The sequence below is a fragment of the Stigmatopora nigra genome, chromosome 11, assembly GCF_051989575.1.
Source record: "Stigmatopora nigra isolate UIUO_SnigA chromosome 11, RoL_Snig_1.1, whole genome shotgun sequence".
NCBI lineage: Eukaryota > Metazoa > Chordata > Actinopteri > Syngnathiformes > Syngnathidae > Stigmatopora > Stigmatopora nigra.
In genome coordinates, this window is record NC_135518.1 from 10,767,463 (window position 1) to 10,790,471 (window position 23,009).

Consider the following 23,009-nt stretch of genomic DNA (forward strand, 5'->3'; position numbering starts at 1 on the left):
AACGTGATTTCCTGTGGCGCACAAATGGGATCTACAACAACAAAGTCAAACGCATGGACAAACAACAGAAAGTACTTCCATATGTCTTCTCACCTTCTCAACTTGGCATGCTTTTCTCATATATGAGTGCCAGAAATGGTTCACATAGTGTCAGGTGACCAATAAATGATCCTTTATTTATACAGTAAATTCTGTGTTTATACATTATTTTCTACCTTATCTTATTTCAAAAAAATACCTGGCACATTTAGAGTCTTTGAGAAAGCATCTTTCGCGACTACAAATATACAAAACACAAAAAAAAAAACAATACTAAGTATTTCTTTGACAAAGTTCAACCACTAATAAGTGAAGCAACTACCTTAACAACTTCATACACTATGCAAATAAACCTAAAATGATAAACTGACTTTTGTACACAACAATTTCAATGAGAAATGGGATTTTTTTTCATTTTTACAACATCATGAATGTTTCATGGAAGCATACTAGCAAGGAGACCTATTAATCATTATAATAATATCATAAAAACTGTCAGCAGGAAGTTGCAAACAAAAACGCAAGCCTACAGTGAAAACAGCCTCACTCTTGGAGGAGATGATAAAGAGTAGTACATAGTAAAATATGTGTATTTATCATTTTAAGAGCCATTCTTTCAGAAATTAAAGTATACCCCACAAACCTGATTATGCAAGTTAGTAAATGTACTTCTCATTATTAACTTAATAAAAAAATGAGTCAGGAATAATCAAAACAATAACTTATCTAAGAGAACATGAACATTTGAGTTATTTCTACTTCAAATCTTTACTTACCTTGACTAATACAAAAGGTAATGTTCTATAAAGTCTGCAGGATTGCTCAATTTAAAATGTATTGGACTAGAGTCAAACTGATTATAAGGATGAAAAAAAAATACATTAGACCTCTATCAATTTAAATGGCATTGAAAGGGTTAAGCAGTATTATGACGGTGCACAAAGTTGTCAAAGAGGACCATCTTCTTACGATCTTAGTTTGCTTTCCAATTCAATGTGTGACACGTGCAGGCCGCTAAAAGTTATTTGGCCCTTTTTTTTGTCCAGTCAGCACTAATAGGGGCACTCAAGCATAATGAGTAATGAAAGAGCATCAATAACAGCCATGGGTGACATAGCTTTTATTAATAGCCACCATCAGCAGAAAAGGAAAGAAAAAAGTCCAAAAAAAGGATGTTAATAACCATGACTGTAAAAGAACTAGAATGTAAGACCAGGACTTGTTACTTTTTCCCCTTGTAAAAAGTCAAGAAATTGTCTGACATGACCTTGCTTTGTTGAAATAAATCTTATTTACTGGCAAGCAAAATGTTATTGCTTGTTTGTTTGTGATCCACATGATTTGTGAGCGCAATATATAACTATCACCTTTCAGGGTTAGCAGAGATTCTGTTTATCCTCGTCCCATTTCAGCAATAAGTTATGGCATGGTGCCAGCACTCCAAGGAGCTAACAATAATTTCTCTAATTCGTCACAGACCAAAAAAACTCAAAAAAACATATTTAGGGGTCTAAAGCAGTCAGATTAGCTGCCATTAGTTTATTCCATTAGTATATTGTATTATATTATTACTATTGGTGGCTATGGCAACCAGTACTATTTTTGTGCATTGTTTTTTGTATCTAAATATGAATATATGTGGTCATAATAAACCCAGAAGAGAACAGAAGTGTACTCACAGTTCAGATGGCAGTAGAATTGTGTAGTGGACGATGGACAGATGCTCAAGGAAGCTGCACCTAAAATAGAAGCTTTATTAAAATAAAGACACTTAGGGGGTGAAACATGACCAAAAAATAAGGAGACTTGAATATAGATAACTGAAATATAGTATTTGCAACCTGCAGCTTTGGATCCATGTATGGCTTTTTGTTGATTTCACTCTTTTAGATACACCACACTTCCTATTTTAATTTTTGTATGATAAAAAGTGTCATATTCAATGAAGAATGATATTTTCCTTACCTTATTTTTCCATTTCTTGCATCCGACAACAAGTTCTTCTCCAAATGAGTAACTAGACATTGTAAAATTATCTTTATGAGTCTAATTTGGCCAAACCTTGTTGTCTACTGTCGTTCCCATGTGTATACTCCTTGATATTTGCAACATTTTCACTATATGCTAAACATAATAACTTGCTTTTCAATGTGCATCTACCCAAATAAATCTAACATGCATCAAAAGATTCTTGTACTAAGCCTCAAAACATCAATATTTTACAAAAAAAAGTCCTGTGTGAGCTGCAAAAAGAAACTGAATTACAAACAAAATGATTGAAGTGATTGCAAGGGCTGACAAGAACAGGTGGAAAGAAAATCTAATCAGTTGAATAGACAAAGAAATAAAAAGAAGCAAGGAACAATGGAAACATATGACAAACAAAACACCAAAACTAGCAGTACAGAAAAATTACATGACTAATACTGACACATCATAAATAGAACTAAAAAATCAAATGAATCACCGTGGAAATTTTTCTCTTTACAGATGATTCACAAAAAATCCACAAACGTCAGTCAAGTTAACGTCTTCCTGTTTGACAGACTACACACACACACACACACAAAATAGTGTGCAGTTTTTATATATTTTTGGAGTGCAAGTATAATACATTGCAAAAAAAATGATTAAAAAGTGACACTAACTGTTAAGATAATATGTTTTGGACAGAGACAATTAAAATGGCACACTTATTGTTTTCTAATTATTATTATTATTATTTTCAATACTGCTATAGTATTGGATTGTATTACTATATTGTAAGCGTGTGTGCATGTGTGGTCCATTTCAAAGTCATTACAACAAATTCTCAATATAAAAATGCTTTTTTTTAATTGATATTAAACCATTGATGTCTTAATTTACATTTACTTACCAGTTTATCAAAAAGCATATGCATATGGAAAAACCTTCAACCTGCAAAAGGCACTAAAGATGGAAATTATCTTACATATTTACATATATATGTTCATAAACATGGCTATGAATGTTCATTAATATGTCCCTTAATAAATAAATCAAAGTCAACATGTTCAAAACACTGACCGAGTTCCCCTCACTACATTTATGCTAAACGGTGACATGGCCCACTTTGAATATGTGTCATGACAAACATTTCACTTTCGTTTCTGAACTGACGTGAGGCCATTTGGGCACAAAAGGGGCTATTTCTATGTCAGATCCTTGTTTCTCCACCACGAATCGACTTAATCTGGAGGAAACCGGCCATTGTTACATAATCCTCCTCCTTTTGAGAGCCCTCCAAGAGAAGAGGTTCTCCTGGACCGGACACAGCAGCAGTGGAGCTCTGAAGACTGCCAAGTCCATTGGAGCAATTGCTATCATGCAAAATTGAAAGCTCCATGCTGGCACTGCAGTCAGAGTTTTGAGTGGAGTGGGGGGCATTGGCCAGCGTAAAGGTTGCGCAATGGATAGCCATACCTCGCTCTTGCTCGACGGTTTCGACCACTGGGTGGATGTTAAGGGCACTGAATTCCTCAGGTTTTAGGTTGAGTAGGAGGGAAACCTGGAGATAATGTTTACCAGAATTTTGATTCAAGTTGCCTGTAAATACATGAGCAATTAAATTCTAGAGTTCCACTGCACTAGTACTTGAACCCAAAAACTTTGATAGTGAAACAAACTGAAAATTCGCCACTTTTAAAACCTGAATATTGACAATGAACCTGAAACTAGGAGAATTAGGTCACTTTTTGTTTTTTTTTCATGCAATACTTACAACATTGGGCTTGCAGGTCTGCACTAGAGTGGGTTTTGGATGTGGAATATTGGGCCACATATAGGAAAATATCCTGAGGAATAAAAATGACATTTGTTAATTTCTCAAAACTTTTGACAGGGGCAGATCTATTGAGAGGTTCCTACTTTTTTTTCCAGAAGATCCCAAAGCAGGAAGTCATCACCACCAAAGCGAGGAGACACACCAATAGCTTCCTCGTCGGTGTCACTTTCTCCTCACTTTGTGTCTGGACTGAAGATGGACAAAATTAGTTATTGTCTTGCTTCTTGTCAAAAAGTCGAAAGAGCCAATTTACTAACCATCAGGAATAAAGAAAGTGACGTCGTGACTCCATTCGCTCCAGCTCCCCTTAAAGGAAATGAGCGGGATTGCTCGCACTTTGACGCGATAGGTTGAGTTTTTACGAAAGTGCTCCAAGTCGACGGCCATCCTATCTGACGACGACACATTTTGAATCTGCGGTGAGAGAGCGTGATGTGGATTCATTTGATGACAAATGCATTTCCACCATTGCCTATTACCGTCTTTTTGTCGGTGTTCCAAATGAACAACTGGAAAAGCTGATTTTCAACTTTCAGGTAGTCGTTCTGATAGGGTGTCCGGATTTGAAAGACGGCCTGGTTGGACTCGCGTTTCACCGTTACGTTGCAGACCTCAGGACTTCGAGGTCTAACTGAAGAAAAATGAAGAAAAGTCCATTTTTACGAGACGTTTCACTAGAAGATGACTGTTTTTTTCTTCTTTTTTTAAAGTTCCAGTGAAATTTTATGAATGGTTACCAAGTTCTTTCAGTTGGATTGTTTTCCTGACAATTCCCTCCCTCCCTATGTGGATGGTCACCTCAAGTTGGGCCAAGGGATGCAGTTCAGTAGACGTGACCGAGTCACCCATCACGGAGAGGCATTTTTTTCTGTTCACCAGGCGAGCAAAGAAACTGGAGAAAAAAACAAACGATACAAGTATAAAAAATGAACTGATTGTGGACCAGCTGCCACGCCACCCAGTTTAAATATTTTCAGATGCACTGCCAGAATCCTTACATTTTATTATGCATTGGTTTTGTCTATGCAGAGGCAAACCATTATAAAAAAATATTTTAATGTAAGTCCTTGTATGCTTCCTAATGAAACTATGTACCAGATTTTCATTGATTTCACGCAGTCATCCTCATCTGGGTTGTCCTCGTTCATGCAGCCAGTCAGTTTGCAGGTTAAACTGCGTTCTGTAGTGGTGATGTGCGAGGTACAACTGATTCGGGACTCTAAGGAGAAATGATAGTTGGAATAAAAGTAAGTTTTTTTGCAGATACTGCACGGAGCTCTGGGAATTGTACCCACTTCAGGAGAGTCACATCATCATTTTAATGCTGATAAAACTAAAACATTTAAATTTATCTTTTCATGATGATATCTGCTTTTATTAGTGGAATGAGGTTAGAGGTCAAATGTCACAGAGGTCAGAAAAGTAATTTAATGATATCTTGATAACAGATTAGCCTATTTAATTTAAATTTGTGGGGTAATTCATAGGAAAAGAGAAAGAGTGATGGAAAACTATCTTAAATATTTTCCCTAAAGAAAAAATATATATATATTTTGATTTGTCCGATGAAATCTCCTAATCTGAATAATCTATGAAATCAGAACAAATCACATTAGATCACTAAAAAGGATAGCTCAAACCAGGCTGAGTCTCACCCAAGTCGGTGTCTTCTTCGCCGCTCTGTGCCAGACAAGTTGCCAGGAACAGCAGCAGCAAATACAAGGGCTCGGCTAACCGGCAGACGAACAGCATCTCGTCCTCGTCTTCTTTTCAGATGATTTTACCGCGCCTGACAGATCATTTGATCAGGGAGGAAGAGGAGGAGTTCAATCGCCCCATGGGAGGTGAATCTTACTCTGACAACAGGATGTTCACAACGGCAAGTACAGAAGAATCTTCTTTCAGTCAAAAATCAAAACCCCAAACACTGTGTCTTCAGTTTTATTTTTAATCAATTTAGTCTTCATTGCATTAGCTACATTATCTTCTTTCTTAAGCTATCAATGCAGCAAAGGGCCTCCGTTTTGGCTACCTCAAATTCTACACTTTCTTTCATGTAAATGATGTCCAAAGTATGATTTCAGGGGAAATGATGGTGCAACACATTTTGCTTACTCATGTTTGAATGTAAAAACAGCCCAAGATTGTGTTAAAATATCAGGTCAGTTGGCCAATGATTGAGAGAGGAAAAGAGGTGACAAATTTAGTTGACTGTATAGTAAACAGACTCAACTAAGTCGCCCACGCCAACCACACGCCTGAGGTTTTTCATCTCTACGCAACATCGCAAAAGCTTTTGGTGTTTATTCGCCTCCCCTCGCCTCCAATGATAGAAATCTGGTCAACCACCTGTTTACGCTGACTGCTACTGCCTTGTTGGGGGCCTCAAGGTGCCGAAACAGAAGAATTGCGAGCGTAAGGGAAGAGTCAAGGAGCTCAAGACCAAGGATTTTGAAAATCCAAAACTTCCCCTAAAAAACTATCTTTAATCTGGTAGATAGGAGTAGTGGTAGGCATATGTCATGATTGGTACTATTTACAGTAAAAACCACAAATCTCACAGATCTCTGATTCTGTATGTAAAACCGAAACAAGCGGAAAAACTAATGACTTGCCTTAGAGCTACAGAAGAAAAGCGGTACTAATATAATTAATTTAAAGTTTTTCCTCCCTATACCACTTACAGCTGTAAGTGATAACATAACTATATTCTTTAATGCATTTTAAAATGTTGCCTTCAGGGACTATAGTTTAATGAATTCCATGCAGGCATCATTGTTAAATATATTTAAGGTGTTTGGTATGAATTCTGTGTTTGTTCCATCTACTAAACAAGATACTTTTATCAGGGATGCTTTTTACACACAGCACATATCATGTGTGTTATGTGTAAAAAGCACATCCTGCATCCCCCCACTTGTCTTTTTTTCAAATGTCTGACTCGAACTCTGTATGCCTTAAATGTGCGAGAAACTTCAACTATTGTCATCACATCCTCTTGCTTAATTTGTCTCTCATTTCAACTCACCACAAGCTGATGTACTTGTTGCTGCTAGTTGCTTTTACAATTACAATGCTCTGATTCCCCCCAAAAAATAAGTTGAGAAGACAGGCCTAATTTGAGTATTCAGTTTCCATTGGGAACCCAATTAAAATCTATGCACTGATTCTACCACTGATTCTTATAGAGGTCAGAAAGGTCATGGAAACTGATTAGCCTAACAGGCTGCTGACATATTCCGTAACAGAGAAGTAGAAGAACATAATAGTGGCTAGAAGTGGCTTTGTTAATATAACAATCATTCATTTTTGCTTTCTAACATACCATGAGCTTATTACCTCACCACTTTGCGGATGGACTATCGCAGATTCACCCCAACTTGGCCGCAAATATATATGAAAAGTATATAGTAGAGGAACAATAATACAAACATGAAAGGGGGAAAAGTAATAATATAGAGAGGGTTTTTAAAAAGTCCAAATAATATTGAATAGACACCATGAAAACACTATTCCTACATCACGGTTATTCACCTATTGCAACAACAGCACCTTTTGGAACCTATTAACCACGATAAATGAGGGATTACTGTAGTAAAAGCAACATGTCAAAAATTAGTTGAATAAACAAAAGCCTGTTGGGAGAAATGTGTTGTCGTCTTACAGCAAAGTTCTGTGTTTTAATGGCTATGAGGACATGGATGACAGGTAAACCACGGATGGCGCGAAGCAGCTGCTCGCTTACAGGCAGTTGGCATGAGCGGGCCTATCGTGGGAATCCTTTCCCACACACATTCTCACTACCTGCTACCTTGAAAACATACCGCCAACAGACTGGGGGAGTACGAAGTCATCATTTGCAATGAAATACTATATTTAGCCTTCGTGTAGTTCCAGTAAGGTAAATAAATTGTGAGGGAAAAGCTATGTGTGATGTAGCACATTTTTGTATGACGAATATTTATTTGGAAATTTCAACTCCATTAGGTGAAATACAAGGCAAAGTTATTAACTGGATATTACAGTATTGCAAAATCAATGTTTAAGAATTTCTATTTTTCAATGTTTCCATATATCAGGTGGAGTTCTGGATGAGTGCCTTGATAATAAGGATTGCCTATTGCCAGGAGGCTGTGATGAAAGGTGTGTGGATTATTGCCTTAGTCAATCTGATATCACAATTCCTGATGATAAAGAGGGAAATCACTGGAAAGTAATAAGTCTTTGGCTACGGCTTTCATAATATCAAAGATAAATTCATGAAGTTCTCATTTAGTTTTTCCGCTTGACAGCCCCGCAGATCATTTTTGAAAGTAATATACAGTTAATACAATCTGATTAAAAGTGCCTACTTTCACTTGGCTTTGGTATTGTGCGTCACTTTTATACGTGGAAAAATACAAGATGAGCTGCTTTTTATATATCGTTTTTAACATTTTAAACCTTTTAACCAAAGAAAATGTCATTGTAAAGAGTAGCAAGTTTGTTAATGTCATGATTTGATAGTCAGTAGTGCATTCTTTCTTTTCCTGGTCCCCATTTTGCTTTCCGCACCATTCCTCCACTTTCAGCCAACACCATACATCACACCGGATCGGCCACGGTTTCCTTCTCTCTTTGCCTTTCAAAGACATATTATTACTCACACTAGCCATCCATCCAGTAACATCTCGGCAACCCATGCACTTTTCCATTACTCTTTATCACCCCACCATCTCTCTATTCTGCCACACCCTGTCCTGAATTCGTCTGAGTAAATTATTCCTTCAAATTATTAATATTCCTCTCCTACGCAAACAGATATGTGGCAGGTGTGCCCTTTTTTACATGGGATTTATTCAGTGCAATAAGTGAAGCACCAGTTTTAAGTTTTGATGTACGTAAACAGTTAACAAAAATAATATTGAAACGGTCAAATTGTGGCGAGGTATGTGCTTTAAAAAAATGTAAAAAAATGAGTTCTTGGGGACATAATTTTTACTCCAGCACCCCCCGTGACCCTTGTGAGGATAAGTGGTTAAGAAAAAAATTTAATTATCTATTACTACAACATTAGTCCATTTTACAAGATCTAATCAAGTGTCTTATCAAGTAAATGGACTTAAAACTTGAAGAATTGTTAAAGATGTTTTTTTTCCTTCTGTATTTCAATCAAGTTGAATGATCACAGCCAACCTTCCCAGTCCAATTGAATTGGACGCCTAACACCATCAATGGAAGTCAATAGGTCCATGTTGAATTCTATATATAACAATTTAAATTGCAAGCAAAACTCCAGATACACTTGCACAGTTATATACACATATATACCCATACATTTAATTATATAGACAGGACTGAAACCAATAAACCTGTTCAGAAAAAAACTGTTTTAAATGATCAAATCCTTTGATACTGTATGAGTCGTGCTGTGATATTTTAAGGGTTAGGCTGTAAACATATCCAGTTGATATATTCATCTCTGCTTATGGGCAGCACAACCCATTTGTCCTCTCCCTCCCTAATCTTTGTTGCATATGAGGCAGCGGCGACGCAATGATCACTTTAAACAGGTCGTATGTATGAATGGGAGATCACTAAACTATACTGCTGTGAACAGCTACCCTCTGCAGTGCTCGTAAATGTGCAATGTGAGCCTGCACTGACGGTAATATTTACCACATTATTATGAGGCAGGAAAAGTGAGTGAGTGTCAGGGATTCATGGCCAAGTGCGGGAGTTTTGCACGTGTACTGGTGCTTTATTGCCACCTCTGGAACCGAGCAGGGTTACATCAAAATTGCATGTCTTACAGGGACATAACCATTGGTATATATGAGGGTGAATCTACAGCTATTTGTCTCTCGAGGACAAGCATTTTTTTGCAGTACTTTGATTGAACAAGTGAGAATAATTTATTATTTGTCATCCCTTTTTTAATGTAACTGGAAAAAAATACTTGTAAATAATTAGATATTTGCTGGAGCTTTTCTTTAATAACAATTTAGATTGCAGAAATATAATATAGTCATAAGCAAGAATTTGTTTGGCTCTAGTCCATGTCATGAATGTAAAACATAGTACAAAGTAACTCTTTCAAAATTGTTGGCATTTGTCTGTCTGTTTTATCGTTCTGCTGCAAATCTCTGTTCAAATAAATTGGATGTTTATCTACAAAATGAGTTTTTCATGTGAGGAGGTCAAAATGTCACCCTGTCGTGTCCCTAAGGTCAAAAACTGGAGAATACAAATAACCAAAACAATCTAATGAGGTTAAATACAACGTGTCTGATTTTCCTAAGGGAAAGACTGTAATGATTTTGCACTTGTTGACTTTTTTAGAAGTTCCTATAGAATTAGAATCATCCACAGCAGTTTAAACAATTTGGTTGCCATTCTTGTGTGGCTAAAAAAAAACAAAAAGTAATCTCATAGTACAACATGATGCAGTAAATGATGCAACATAGTTGTGCATAAGAAATGTACCTTAAAAGCTCGTTTACAACGACAGCAGAAAATATGGGAAAATTAGGCATCAGGCCATGATTTTGCACTTCTCTGTGCTGTTTAACAGTGCCACCCATTGGGTGTAAAGTTAACTGCCGATGGATAGGGATGATAGCTTGGAGAAAAATACTTTATAACATATAAAGGATAAAATAAAGCATAAATGCCAACCCCAGAATATAAATATATGTCTGTCTTATTTTATCTCCAAGTATGATTGAATCAAGAAAGCATTTGAGGGCACAAACTAAAGGGTAAAAAGTTGTATTGTGATGATATTGGCAATTTCCTGTTATGATAGCATGCCAATCAAAGGCAAACACAGAAGATTTCTCAGTGATGGTTTGTGACTCAATGATTGGTGGGATGGTGGGCCTTGTCCTTCCTATTTTGATGTCTAATCTCGCATCTGCATGAGTTATTTCACAATCATTCTCTGCTTATCTGTCATTATAGAGTAAATAACCTCACATGAAATTGTCAATTTCATAATCTTACATAACCAGTATTTTAAAGGTTCTGATCCAGAAGTTTGCATGGACATTTTTCATAACATCTAAAATAAAGATGATATATAATGATGAAGCACAACAAGTCAAAGTTAATCCATACTTTTCTGAAAAATATTCGCCTTGCCAAAGAGCTCAAGAACTTGTGAAACACAACCACACCCAGCCACAGATCTTCTAAAGACAGAAGCTGCAACCATATTTTAAATGCAATCACTGGCAGTAAAATGCATGCTGAAATGCTGCTATAATAAAAGTGAAACATGGACACGTATAAATTGAATTTTTTGTCAATGCTGGGTGCTTTTCACAGTAACAAATTGAAGGGGTTCCAATGAAATGTAGCAAACTAGAAAGTAGGCGTAAGTAGTATTGACAGACCAATGCTTTACTGCTACTTTCGATATGACTTTTTTGTGATTTACCCTATTGATGTACTCTCATATTTTTTGCTTTGCTGAGAAAAAATACTCCACAGTGTCTTGCAAATGCAGCCTATTTAATAATAAACGGCTGAAATGGTCTGTGCATGCAAAGGAAGTCAGTACCTTCATTGATTGCCAATGACAGTTAAGAATTATGACATCTTTCTCATTGATCAGCAATGAGAGCGTGTAAGAACTGGTGTTGTATATATTGATTTACCATAGTACGAGTATGTGGCAAAAATATATCAAAGATTTATGGTCACCTTAGTACTGCCAACCATGTTACAGAACAATGTGGTACTACATACATAACAAATCTTTTCAGTCAGCAGTTTCACTCTTGCATGATTTAGTTGATTTAAAATACATTAACAAGCTAAAATATATATTTTTTAAATTGGCCATGTCTGATTTTTTAAGTTCACAAGTGTAATCTGAATGCAGCAAAAATCTATATTTAAAAACCCTTTTCATCTTCCCATTTGAGGCAATTTTAAATGCAAGACGCGTTTGTATTAAAGCACTGGGCGCTGGACTATGCCACATCTAATATTGCGGTAGCATTGACGTACCATTGAAAGGCACTCTGCTTTAGTGTACTGAAGACGCCCCCTTTTCCACGTAGTCTGTCACATGATTGCGCATGGACCCGATCGCTCACAACAAACTGGAATGTTCGCACTTTTTTTTTAAATAACTGAGTCCAAGTGCTGGAAACACACACAATAATGCTAAACAATCTACCAGATGGACACGTTTTAACTTTTTTACACGCATGAAACGATGAAGAGCAGGGAAATGAACACCAGTTTCTTCTTTTTCTTAACAGTGAGCTGTCTTTTCTCAACCCCTGGGGTAAGATTGAAAATAAAACGCACTTTAAAACATACTTACTGTACACATTTAGTTGTCTGTGCTATTGATTTATTTTGTTTTCATCTTGTATTAAATAATATGCATCCCTTAAAGTTAATCATTTCCAAATGACTTACAATTCATTTATAAAATTGATGATTTGCCATAATCCAGAATGTCATTAAGTCTTATTTTTCTATTTTTGCAGGTGTTATCCAAGCGATCTTTCACAATAGACTACAAAAACAATTGTTTTTTGAAAGATGGTCAACCCTTTCAGTACATCTCAGGCAGCATTCACTACTCCCGAATCCCACGTTTCTACTGGAAGGATCGGCTGCTGAAGATGTACATGACGGGGCTCAACACTATCCAAATGTAATCCTGAAGAATCACAAACAACTAAAATGACAGAGTCTAACCCTAAATATGTGTTGTTTTGAACAGATATGTTCCTTGGAACTTCCACGAAACTGTGGAAGGAGTCCACAACTTCTCAGGGGACCGAGATTTGGAACATTTCTTAGATTTGGCCAATCAGACGGGCCTTTTGGTTATCCTGCGGCCCGGCCCGTATATCTGTGCTGAATGGGAGATGGTGAGAAATCTGTTTGTATTATAAAGATACATAAAATGGTCAACTTTTTTTACTGCCATTGACACCGATGGATGTCATTGGCAGAGCTGGCCAAGGTCAAAAATCATATTTTGTGTCGGGTAAAGAGAATATTTAATATTGTTTAATTGGTAAAGAGAGGCGTAGTAATACACTACAAGGCAAAATATTTTACACCAATGCCAAATGTTTCTCATTTTAAACACAAGCACCTTATGACATTGTTATTACCTGACCAAGGATGAATGTGTGTTACAGGGTGGTTTGCCGGCTTGGTTGCTCCAAAAAAAGATTTTATTACGCACATCTGACGCAGGTACAAAATAAAAATGTAAAGGAATACATGTTTGTCTTCCTTCTAATGATTTTTCTTCTCCAGATTATTTACTGGCGGTCACTAAGTGGTTCACTGTACTCCTCCCCAAAATGATGCGCTGGTTATATGTTAATGGGGGAAACATCATTAGTGTCCAGGTATAGAAAGGTCTGCTTATTTTAAGATGGAATCTCCAAATCTATTTTATTGGTTATTATCATTTTCACTTTCAGGTTGAGAATGAGTATGGAAGCTACTTTGCTTGTGACTACAACTACCTGCGTCATCTGCGGGCTTTGTTGCAAGGAAATCTAGGCAAAGACGTTGTTTTGTTCACCACTGATGGCAACACGGACAGAGAAATGACATGCGGGACCCTGGATGGATTATACGCTACTGTGGACTTTGGCATAGGTTGACATTTGCAGAAAATTGTCTATTAATATAAGTAAAATGAAAAGAAATGAAATCTGTTAATTTGCATTTTACAGGTGACAACACTACTGAAGCCTTCAACAGGCAAAGGAAGTTTGAACCACAGGGTCCTTTGGTCAGTCATAATATAGAGTTATAGTCTCAGTATTTAGTCATGGGTTTAAAAATTAAAATATAATAAAACATTAAAAGTCTTGTTGATCCATTGCAGGTCAATTCGGAGTACTACACTGGTTGGTTGGATCACTGGGGAGATCAGCATGCCATGGTTGATACCAAGAGGGTCAGCCAAGGGTTAGCCGAGATGCTGAGAATGGGTGCTAATGTTAACATGTATGTGGAAACAGGTACTTTGATTTTCTTTCACTTCAGTCATATCAGCATTTTCACCCATTTTTCCTCTCCAGGTACATGTTTGAAGGTGGGACCAACTTTGGCTACTGGAATGGTGCGGTTAAAATTTCCCCTTGCCAAATTTAAAACCACATCCATTTTTTATTGTCATTTATTTTAATTCGCCATTCTAAGGTGCTGACCACGACACCAGCTTTCGTCCAGTAGTAACTAGTTACGACTATGACGCTCCACTATCAGAAGCAGGGGACCCAACAGAGAAGCTATTTGCCATCCGAGAAGTCATTAAAATGGTAAAAGGCATTAATTCGCCAATGTCTACAAAATGCAAAGTCCATATATTGCACTGTTTTGAAATACTTGTTTTCTTTGCAGTTTAAATCCGTTCCATTTGGACCCATGCCACCTGCTACTCCCAAATTTGCCTATGGGTTGGTGGTATTAAAAAAGGTACATATTTAGTATATACCTGTTCCAAACATGATGTAATTTGCCCAAGCACATATTTTGGGCCTAAACAATTTTATAATTTTTCATAAGTTCATCTTTGAATGCCATTATTTTTCTCCCACAGGTTGGCAACATTACCAGTCTGTTGGACACCCTTTCTGTTGGACCTGTTCAGTCCAAGTATCCTTTAACTTTTGAGAAACTCAATCAGGTGACATCCTTAAGTGGCACTCTCTAAACTGAGAACTTCCCATGTTGTTACTTTGTCTTCAAACTATAATTTCTATTTTGTTCAGTTCTATGGATACGTTCTGTATCAGACCACATTGCCCCGTGACCTCCCTGAACCCACACCACTAATATCTCCTCTGAATGGAGTTCATGACCGCGCGTATGTGTCCGTCAATGGGGTAAGTTATCACCACCGATTAATAAGTCCCATCTTGGAAAAAAAATTGCGTGAATAGGTTTTCCAGGGTGTCTTGGAGAGAGACACCATACTGGCAATAAAAGTGACTGGACGCCAGGGAGACATTGTGGACATCCTTGTGGAGAATATGGGCAGAGTTAACTTTGGGAGCTTTATCAATGACTATAAGGCAAGGCAACCATTCAAAACATTAATACACGTGTCCTCCAAAGTGTACTTGAGGAGATCCATATTTGTGGTCATTGCAGGGTCTTGTTGGAAATCTAATCCTGGGGCAAGATATTTTAACTAATTGGAAAATGTACCCCTTGGATATTGATGGGGCTGTTGCTGCCGGATGGCCACATATTTTTACCTTCCAATTTGGAACAAATGAACCTTCAATTGGACCGACTGTCTACACGGGAACATTGCAGCCCAATGGTGTGGCTTTGGACACATTTCTCAAGCTAAATGGCTGGACAAAGGTAGTACAAGATCTTATGTGTAATAATTCCTGACAATTTACGTAACTTTTTTGTTGGTTCACATTTTTAGGGTCAAGTGTGGCTGAATGGTTTTAATCTGGGACGATACTGGCCAGCAAGAGGCCCACAGCAGACCCTTTATGTTCCCGGACCACTACTCAGCACCAACAAGCCCAATAATATTACAGTGCTAGAACTTGAAGGGGCACCAGCGCATTTAAGGGTGCTCTTCATGGACCGACCTCTCCTCACAGCAACCTACCATAAATTGTGACAATCTGGTTAAAAACAATAATTTACAGCGGAGTGTTTTTGGTATCTAACATGACAGATTTTATTACTTTTAACCAGTTTTTTATATGCAAATATATATGAGAGGCACAGTAAATAAAACAATCTGCAAATGTTAAACTGTTTTTTTCTGCTTGCTGCCCCCAAATAATGTTCCAAAAGTCAGTAATATAAATCTATTTAAACTATAAGTCCAGCACCTTCAATGGGAGCCAACGAGGTAACATCTTAAGATGAAAAAAAATCTTATTGCGATTTTATTCTCTAATGATTATTTAGTATTATACAATATGTCAGTATTTTCCCTCACAATTTTACAATTTTCTTTTTTGTGAAGCTCAAATGCTTCTTTACATTTAGTGTTTGAAATCCCAACATTGATGCAATGACAATTTAGTTTTAGGATTTTATCCCATAAGGGTAAAAGTTAATCTCATGTATTTTACATTGCAGATAAATTCAATCTGTGATCAAATATTCTCTTTGGAAAACCTAAAAAGGACAACCATATTAAAGGTACCTTCCTTTTCCGAGTCGGCTAGCTCTTTCCTGCTGGTACATTAGCTTTGCGATGTTCTTGCACGCAGCGGGGTGTGCAGAAGGAAAAGTCCATATAGTGGAAAGGGGTCTTTCCCAGCAGAGACTCTCCACACTGCCAGCACCTCCTGACATAAGCACAAAAAAATGGCATTATATGGACTTTTAGTGACACCATTTGTGTATAGGCACAATATTCTTACTTAATATTGGAAAGGTTGGCTTCAGATGCAGTTACTTGCGCTGCAAATCTCTTCTCAGCTGCTAACGCTCTCTTTGAAAGAAAAATATATATTTAGACACAACATGTAACTATCATAAACATAAGATAAACATTTTATGCACCTTTTCTCGGTCTGATAAGCACGCAAACTTCTTCTTTTCCTCCAGTTCCATCTCCTGTTTCCGTTTCTCCTCCTTCACTATCCTTTCACGCTGTTTTTTCAGCATCTTTTGAGCTTTCTTCTTCTCACTTTTCATAGATTCAATCTCCGCTGTTAAAGGTCCAGGAACCTTTAAGAAACATAGATTCTTCAAGACATTGTTTCATTTGCATCTGTGCATCAAGACCGACTGTCGAGTCTCTTACCCGAGCCTTGTTGTAGTCATATTTGTCAGGATTGTCACCCATGTATTTCCGAAACACATTCCTTGTGTCTTTGTCAGGGCTCACATTATATGGCGTCTGCCCTTTTCTATCACTGTGGAGGAGGTTATATTCAATTGTGATAAGTGGGAAACATCCTACATCACAAACCCCATTCTTAATAGTTCAACTAATAAAATATTGTACTATTTGGCGTCATAGATATTGCTACCTGCAGGCCGGATTAGCTCCGGCATCCAACAGCAGTCTGATGACATCCTTCTGAGCGGCCGCTGACGCGACGTGCAGCAAAGTGAACCCCGAGGAGTCAATGTGCTTATTAAGAAGATTTAAAGGATTGGCGCCGTCCATAGCCTCCACCTGAGATGGCTCTTGAGGCCCCCCAGTAAGATGGAGGAGATGACACAATGCATCCAGGTCCCCAACTTTGCAGGCTGTGAAGAGGTCGTCCCTTAGGCTGTACTCCCATGAGTCATCCACTGCTTTTATAGAAAGGACAATGTGTGTTAGTAGATTGAAATTGTGCCGCTAAAATAATTTGAACAGGCAGACTTTTTATTTAGACTGCATTAGTGACTGTATGTAAAAGTAGTCGTTTTTTAAGATGTCCTTACTTTTTGCTGGTTTCTTCCTCCTATTCTTGCTTTTAGGTCTTGGCTGTTGACTGGTGTCATCTTCCTGGCCAATGTCGTCGACTTCTGTGTTACTTAGCTCTCCTGCATCTGAAGAAAAGTTATAGATTAATATTGATTCTCCAAATATTTGACTTTTCATGCCAAGGCGCACCCTCTTCTTCATCTTTGTTTTCCTCCTTCTCCTCCTCCTCCTTCTTCTTTTTCTTTCTTCTTCTCTTCTGATTGTGTCTGGAAGGTTGCATGTCAAACTCCTTAAGGTCCTGTGTAGCAATGGTCATTTCCACCATTTCGAGATGGATTTTAGCACCTGGCTCTTCGTCTGAGCTGCTCTGGATGGCTTCCACTGAAATACAAAGAATTCATTCTTAAAAAGGGATGGTCCATTCATTATTTCAACTGTAGTTTGGAGCAGGTCCATATAATGAAAACTAGAGCTGATACATGTAATCTCTTATATAATATCTCACTTTCATCTTTTTCAGGATTGACTGCTGCAGTAGGTTGGACAGTCTTTTTCTTTGAAAACCTCTTAGGTGGGTTGCTTAAAGTGGACAAGTCAGCATCCTTCCCTGCGTCAGGACATTGGCAATATGAAGTAAATCCCATTCATATGAAAAAAAAATTGTAACATACCAAGACAATAACAATTCAATCTACCGTAAAGCAGAACTGTGGAAAGCATATTGTGCACTCTCCGAACTTCACCAAATGTTGCCCTACGCGTGGGAAAGGGTATGGTACGAACCCTACTGTCCTTTTTATCCAACGGACTTGTGCGGCCTCCAAAAAAGATTGTTCTATTATAGGTCGGGGCTCGTACAAATATGGCGGATGCTTCCTTCAAGTGTTCTTCCCAGTTTACCAAGAGCTCCTGAATGTCCTGTAAAGAAATAAATGTAAAAAAAAAAGTTTTCACTCTGTTAATGACAAAACTATATTGCAATATTATAACTAGTCATTTACGCTTACTTTGACTAGTGCTGCCTCGTTGTAGCGTCTTAGCGCAGCTCCTGCAGACTTGGGGGCGTGAGACTTGTTTTGGGAATCCTTCAGTCCTTGGGTGGTGCCTCGTTTTGCCCGCACAGTGTATCGGTGGAAGGTTTTGTGCTGAAGGACTTCTTTCCTGCCAAAGTGAAAACATACAAGACCTTTAACATACTAAAAACATACAAATATAGTCTTACTGTTCTCAGGACTTTAATTTTAGGTCATTAAAAATTTGGCTAACGGCAGACCAATTCCCTTCAAAAGTAATTGGACATCTATCACGATTAATGCCATAGAAACATGATTGCAATAGTTAGAAAAACAAGCATACCCCTGGAAAACAGCAGCAGCAAAATGGCCACCTCCTGTCATCAGAATTATCCACAGTGTTTTCTGGGTGATGGACTTTAAACAGCATTCCAACTCTTGCTCTTTATCTGCCTGATCATACAATATTAAGAAAGTTTGAATTTACAAAAAAACATTTGTATCTATGCAGGATCCTTTTCCATAAAAGCTTGAAACTAAGCCTTACCTTTCCGTGTAGAATGTTGCGGTAGACCAACATATATTGTCCCGCTGAATTTTGGAAAGCCACTTTGCTGGAGAGCCTTCCTGACACTAAATTGATATTATCTGAGCAGTCATTATCACCATGATCTGCGTTCCAGCTTGTTTCTTCCTGATTCACGTCTGAATCTTCTTCCTCCTCCGAGTCAGACTCGGAACCTGAGATACTTGACACATCTCCTGTATGGAAAAAAAGATAATGAAGTAGGTAAGGTACCATTTGCAACTACTATCAGTCTTAATTTCCAGGTTTGGCGACATCTAGTGGCTATTATGCATTATTTTAGGAATTGCAGCACTTTGGAGACTAGCACAATTTACATTTACTATACATTATCAATATTGACGACTAAAATAATTTATCACACTAAATAATTTTGTATCATTTTACCAATCTATATTGTCATATGGACCAGTACTATCCAGTAATATTCCTCACCAGCTCCAGTCTTCCTCTCAAACTCCTCAGTGGTTACAGGGAGGCTTCCTAACATCTTCTGTCTCAAGTTAAATCGATGCCAGTCCAGCTTGTAGTGTTCCATCTACATTTTACAAATGGATGTGTTATCTGAAGTCATATCAATACAGTTTATTAGGCTTATTATACTAAGGGTTTACCTGTTCTTCCCTATTAATGAAGGAGCATCTGCAGGCCAAGCAGGACATCTTATCCGAGATCTCCCTGACATCCTTGGGAACTTCATCCTCCAAATCTGAAAGGCATTTGGTTAAGAAAAATCCAAACCATTCATACTTAGCATGCCAATAGAATTACTCATCATACTGTCTTTGGTCGGCTCCCTGTTAGCACTGTTTTTAAGGAAGGGGTTAACTTCTCTCAGTCCTGTTAAGGTTTCATCTTGGGAGCAAAGGTCAAATATGGAGTGGTGATCTGGATTTGTTGGCTTCATGTTAAACACCTGGAGAAGTTTTGATTCCTTTTGAGAGAGAAAAATGACTAAAGTTTTTTTATATATATTTAAGTAGACAGCATTTTTACCTTTATGGGCTACAGTAGGCAACAGTATTTTTTTTTATTAACTGGAAAGACAGTGTAAAGATTGTATCCGATAAAAGGCACTGTAAATAGAGTGGCGATCGTTTTTTGTTTAAAAATAAAGGTTGGCGGTTTGTGGATCTTCAATGGAATAAGTCGAGCTAATATTAAAACATACATGTGTAAGATCACATGAAGAAATACACTTACCAGGCTAAACGTTCGAATCAATGCACGAAACTACTAAAGAATGAATGCATGTGTAATCATTAATACAATTCTGTACATATTTGTAACATCAGACTTACCTTAGTTACCCAAGTGCGAAGAAATGTGGTATTATTACATGATAGTTTTGACGTGTTGTATAGAAGGCATTCACCGAGATGACGACATGCAGTCTTCGTTGTTTAAAATCAGAAGACTTGTAAACATCAGACATTATACTAGTGCCCCCAGTGGTTGGAATACTGAATATAACATATAATATATATACGTATTGATACATGTAATCGATAATCTTACTATATATACCTATTTAAATGAATAAATGGTGTTTTAAATGACACCGGTATGTTTTCTGACAATTAATCAATTCAAAAATATGAAAAACTTAAATAAAAAGAAATCACAGCCATTGATTTTTTTAATGTATATAGTGCACAAGATATAAAAAAAATGCTCGTCTCACTCAAAGGCAGTTGAAATAACGTAGACCAAGTGGCAACATTTTTCACAAATATTTGCATTTTATTAGAAAAAAAAGTGTGGTCAACTGCATACATAAAATGGTATTCTATAAATTAAAAAAACTATTTTTTCATTTTCTCCATTCGAGTGCTTGCTGTATGATTCGATCCTTGGGCTAGTGGCAAGGAAAATAACATTTAGACATTTGCAAGCAATTTCAAAAACAAATGGTTTATCACACGATGTAAACACTGCATTACCAGCAGTCTTGAGATCCTTGGGCTCTTGCAAAAGCTGTTTCATTTCTTCAATTTTGTCCACCAGGCTTTGTTTCTTAGTTCTTGCATCTTCTATTCTTTCATGTAGGTCGTTTAATTCCTTTCTGGAAGAAAGAGCAGATCAGTAGAATATTTCAATTTATTCATTTGTATTCACTTTTTTAATGAAATAGAAATATCTGACCTTTCTACCACAGCTTCATTATTTAGTTGCTCAGTAAGCGCCTTTTCCTTTTGGAGAAGTGTACCAAATTGTTGTATGCTTTCCAAAACTCCAATTTCTTGGAAAAGAGCTAGCAAATCTTTCCTCTCATTTGTTTCCGTAACCCTGAATAATAAAAGAGAAAAAAAATGTGGTCAATTTCATCAATAGTAATAGTTTTTTCCCAGTCAAAATTAGACTCAATACTACCATTCTTATATCAGAATAGTAGTGATATAGTCTTACTTAGAATTGCAATTAGTATTATTTTAGTTTTAATGACTTAAAATGACATAAATAGATGCAAGATTAGATAAAATTATCTACAAACACACATGCAGTGGATTTCCTCATCAAGGAATCTTTTAAGTTCAATCATGTCATTCAGTTTTTGAGTACTTTCTTCGATTGCTTTCTGCAAATATTCCACTTGCTCCTTTAAAAAAAAGACACATATTATGTAAGTATATACATCTCCAACACTACAGTGCTGAAAGTTCACAAACACACGGAGAAACTGCATTATTTGCCTAATTTTCAACATTGTTGCAACATAATAGAGCTAAAGGATCATGTAATTATAGTCACTTCAGAGAGGAAAAAATGTTACGTTGAAATGTTACTCGTCTTACGTCTGAGTCCATCATCTCCCAATCAAAATATTGCAAACTAATTACAATCTAAACGTGCCAAAGACATCGTGTAAGGCTAGATGTCTAAAATTGGAATCTGCGGCGTAAATATACCGACCATCTTGCTTCTTGGAGCCTCCTGGAGGCGTTAAGTGGGTTATTTTCTCTCTATTCTAAACTAAATGAATTATTGACTCTTTTAAAATTGAATTGATATGAATTCGGTGCTTTTATTGACATTGTACAAGTATAATGAGATATGTGACATCTATAATACAAACTCATAGTCTATTTCTTATTCATCTCTGTGGGTTCTGAATTTTATTTTAGAATTTATGAAGAATTTATAACATGACTCAATGTCCATGTGACTGTTAACACTCCACTTCTTGTGATTAGTAGACTTACTGACTATGTAGATGACACAACTCTGATTGTGTGAACCGGGCCCCATTGTTCATTATATGATGAGTGTTTGGAAGTTCCAAGACAGTTATTTATGTATTTTTTTTCTTACAAAAGATTCAGTATATTGAAAATACAAACTACCTTTTCTTTACTTCAAAAACACTTTCTCTTTGTTGACTTAGAAGTTGAAGATCAGGTCCAGGGTGAAAGGGGCGATTTAGTAAAGTCTCCTTTTAAAGAAAAGGCACAATATAGATATATCTACTTAATAATTTGTCATTTTTAGAAACTGCTATCATGAATTTATTAAACTTTAAAAAGGCTTTCAAGGACGCTATGTAATTCCATTGATTTGTCAGAAACTTCTTTATCTCAGTAGTTTGATTTTTAAAAAGTGGAACAGATTAGATTAACAACTCATAATGAATTGTTTTGACATTTTAGAGAAAAAAATCGGTGTACTTTGGCGTTATTTAGACTTTTAAAAATTAAAATTGTACAGCATAACGAGTTTCTATTAAATTGTTCAACAAAATTCCACTTTTGTAAAATTCCTTTCAGCTTTTGCTCTATTCCAAACTGTTTTAGCATCCCCAATATCGAGACTATTAATATTACTCATACTACGAGTGCTATTATATTTATTTTACCCGTTTTTATTCGCCCGTATTTTGTTATGTTTTTGTCATTTTAAATAAAGCACAAGTTAGAAAAAAAACAATAACAAATGACGTCATCCCTGTAAACGACCCAGTCTGGTTGAGGCGCTATTTTTAAACTGATTTTGCTTTTAAAAAAGCCTCTCAACGTACAACACAATATATTGAAGGTGAGTCACGATTACAATCGATTCAAGACAATATAAATATGACAATTTTATATTTTTACAGCGGTTTAATGAATTGATTTGCTATGAGGAAATGAGCAGAATCTAATTCGTTTGTGTAGCCAAAGTGTAAACACTTGTGTACAGAGGCATTTTTCC

General features: G+C 36.8%; 5 protein-coding genes across 8 annotated transcripts in view; 2 read left to right on the plus strand and 3 right to left on the minus strand.

Annotated features, from left to right (window-relative positions):
• Nucleotides 1-1,381: 1,381 nt before the first annotated feature.
• Nucleotides 1,382-16,144, minus strand: il7r (interleukin 7 receptor). 2 transcript variants are annotated; one of them, XM_077728417.1, is made up of 10 exons: nucleotides 16,002-16,144; nucleotides 5,500-5,633; nucleotides 4,940-5,063; nucleotides 4,582-4,736; nucleotides 4,324-4,475; nucleotides 4,102-4,258; nucleotides 3,928-4,033; nucleotides 3,782-3,854; nucleotides 3,484-3,568; nucleotides 1,382-1,778 (listed from the first exon to the last, which is right to left on the minus strand). In XM_077728417.1, the coding sequence occupies exons 2-10, from the start codon at nucleotides 5,594-5,596 to the stop codon at nucleotides 1,636-1,638; spliced, it is 1,092 nt and encodes a 363-aa protein (XP_077584543.1). In that variant the 5' UTR covers nucleotides 5,597-5,633; nucleotides 16,002-16,144; the 3' UTR covers nucleotides 1,382-1,635. The 2 variants fall into 2 exon arrangements, with proteins under 2 accessions (XP_077584543.1, XP_077584542.1); XM_077728416.1 differs by lacking the exon at nucleotides 1,382-1,778 and having other exon boundaries at nucleotides 2,916-3,568.
• glb1l (galactosidase, beta 1-like) lies at nucleotides 11,908-16,115 on the plus strand. Its single transcript, XM_077728415.1, has 16 exons — nucleotides 11,908-12,122; nucleotides 12,331-12,500; nucleotides 12,570-12,720; nucleotides 12,997-13,054; nucleotides 13,118-13,212; nucleotides 13,288-13,468; nucleotides 13,546-13,604; nucleotides 13,701-13,822; nucleotides 13,897-13,937; nucleotides 14,018-14,136; nucleotides 14,219-14,293; nucleotides 14,418-14,504; nucleotides 14,590-14,703; nucleotides 14,761-14,892; nucleotides 14,972-15,190; nucleotides 15,261-16,115. Exons 1-16 carry the CDS (start codon nucleotides 12,051-12,053, stop codon nucleotides 15,462-15,464), a joined length of 1,899 nt encoding a protein of 632 aa, XP_077584541.1. The 5' UTR covers nucleotides 11,908-12,050; the 3' UTR covers nucleotides 15,465-16,115.
• On the minus strand, nucleotides 15,531-20,234 carry ankzf1 (ankyrin repeat and zinc finger peptidyl tRNA hydrolase 1). Of its 3 annotated transcripts, none has more exons than XM_077728413.1 (16): nucleotides 20,123-20,224; nucleotides 19,602-19,737; nucleotides 19,436-19,530; nucleotides 19,257-19,359; nucleotides 18,783-18,997; nucleotides 18,579-18,688; nucleotides 18,230-18,383; nucleotides 17,918-18,140; nucleotides 17,728-17,829; nucleotides 17,412-17,603; nucleotides 17,240-17,347; nucleotides 16,837-17,107; nucleotides 16,608-16,719; nucleotides 16,364-16,531; nucleotides 16,222-16,292; nucleotides 15,531-16,146 (listed from the first exon to the last, which is right to left on the minus strand). In XM_077728413.1, the coding sequence occupies exons 2-16, from the start codon at nucleotides 19,726-19,728 to the stop codon at nucleotides 16,020-16,022; spliced, it is 2,178 nt and encodes a 725-aa protein (XP_077584539.1). In that variant the 5' UTR covers nucleotides 19,729-19,737; nucleotides 20,123-20,224; the 3' UTR covers nucleotides 15,531-16,019. The 3 variants fall into 3 exon arrangements, with proteins under 3 accessions (XP_077584539.1, XP_077584540.1, XP_077584538.1); XM_077728414.1 differs by having other exon boundaries at nucleotides 15,532-16,146; nucleotides 16,837-17,104; nucleotides 19,602-19,755; nucleotides 20,123-20,234; XM_077728412.1 differs by having other exon boundaries at nucleotides 15,533-16,146; nucleotides 19,602-19,755; nucleotides 20,123-20,234.
• Nucleotides 20,235-20,543: 309 nt separating this feature from the next.
• LOC144204580 (uncharacterized) lies at nucleotides 20,544-21,735 on the minus strand. Its single transcript, XM_077728638.1, has 5 exons — nucleotides 21,617-21,735; nucleotides 21,320-21,420; nucleotides 20,967-21,110; nucleotides 20,765-20,886; nucleotides 20,544-20,679 (listed from the first exon to the last, which is right to left on the minus strand). The coding sequence occupies exons 1-5, from the start codon at nucleotides 21,629-21,631 to the stop codon at nucleotides 20,627-20,629; spliced, it is 435 nt and encodes a 144-aa protein (XP_077584764.1). The 5' UTR covers nucleotides 21,632-21,735; the 3' UTR covers nucleotides 20,544-20,626.
• A 1,020-nt stretch (nucleotides 21,736-22,755) lies between these two features.
• Nucleotides 22,756-23,009, plus strand: part of igf2bp2a (insulin-like growth factor 2 mRNA binding protein 2a) — a 28,638-nt gene continuing 28,384 nt past the window's right edge. The window contains exon 1 of the mRNA XM_077728386.1: nucleotides 22,756-22,853. The gene's annotated coding sequence lies outside the window, so the exon portion shown is untranslated. The remainder of the gene's footprint in view (nucleotides 22,854-23,009) is intronic.

Excerpts from the sequence above, each read along its gene's own strand:
- il7r (XM_077728416.1), bottom strand. The coding sequence starts at position 5,596 with ATGCTGTTCGTCTGCCGGTTAGCCGAGCCCTTGTATTTGCTGCTGCTG. Across the intron at positions 4,259-4,323 it reads GGAACACCGACAAAAAGACG|ATTCAAAATGTGTCGTCGTC; the intron begins GTAATAGGCAAT and ends CTCTCACCGCAG. Across the intron at positions 4,034-4,101 it reads CACTTTCTTTATTCCTGATG|TCCAGACACAAAGTGAGGAG; the intron begins GTTAGTAAATTG and ends GTCCATCTTCAG.
- glb1l (XM_077728415.1), top strand. The coding sequence starts at position 12,051 with ATGAAGAGCAGGGAAATGAACACCAGTTTCTTCTTTTTCTTAACAGTG. Across the intron at positions 12,123-12,330 it reads GTCTTTTCTCAACCCCTGGG|GTGTTATCCAAGCGATCTTT; the intron begins GTAAGATTGAAA and ends CTATTTTTGCAG. Across the intron at positions 13,823-13,896 it reads ATGGGTGCTAATGTTAACAT|GTACATGTTTGAAGGTGGGA; the intron begins GTATGTGGAAAC and ends TTTCCTCTCCAG.
- ankzf1 (XM_077728413.1), bottom strand. The coding sequence starts at position 19,728 with ATGAAGCCAACAAATCCAGATCACCACTCCATATTTGACCTTTGCTCC. Across the intron at positions 18,998-19,256 it reads TGAGAGGAAGACTGGAGCTG|GAGATGTGTCAAGTATCTCA; the intron begins GTGAGGAATATT and ends TTTTCCATACAG. Across the intron at positions 18,384-18,578 it reads GCTGCTGCTGTTTTCCAGGG|GAAAGAAGTCCTTCAGCACA; the intron begins GTATGCTTGTTT and ends TCACTTTGGCAG.
- LOC144204580 (XM_077728638.1), bottom strand. Across the intron at positions 21,111-21,319 it reads GATGAGGAAATCCACTGCAT|GGTTACGGAAACAAATGAGA; the intron begins GTGTGTTTGTAG and ends TTTATTATTCAG. Across the intron at positions 20,887-20,966 it reads AATGAAGCTGTGGTAGAAAG|AAAGGAATTAAACGACCTAC; the intron begins GTCAGATATTTC and ends TCTTTCTTCCAG.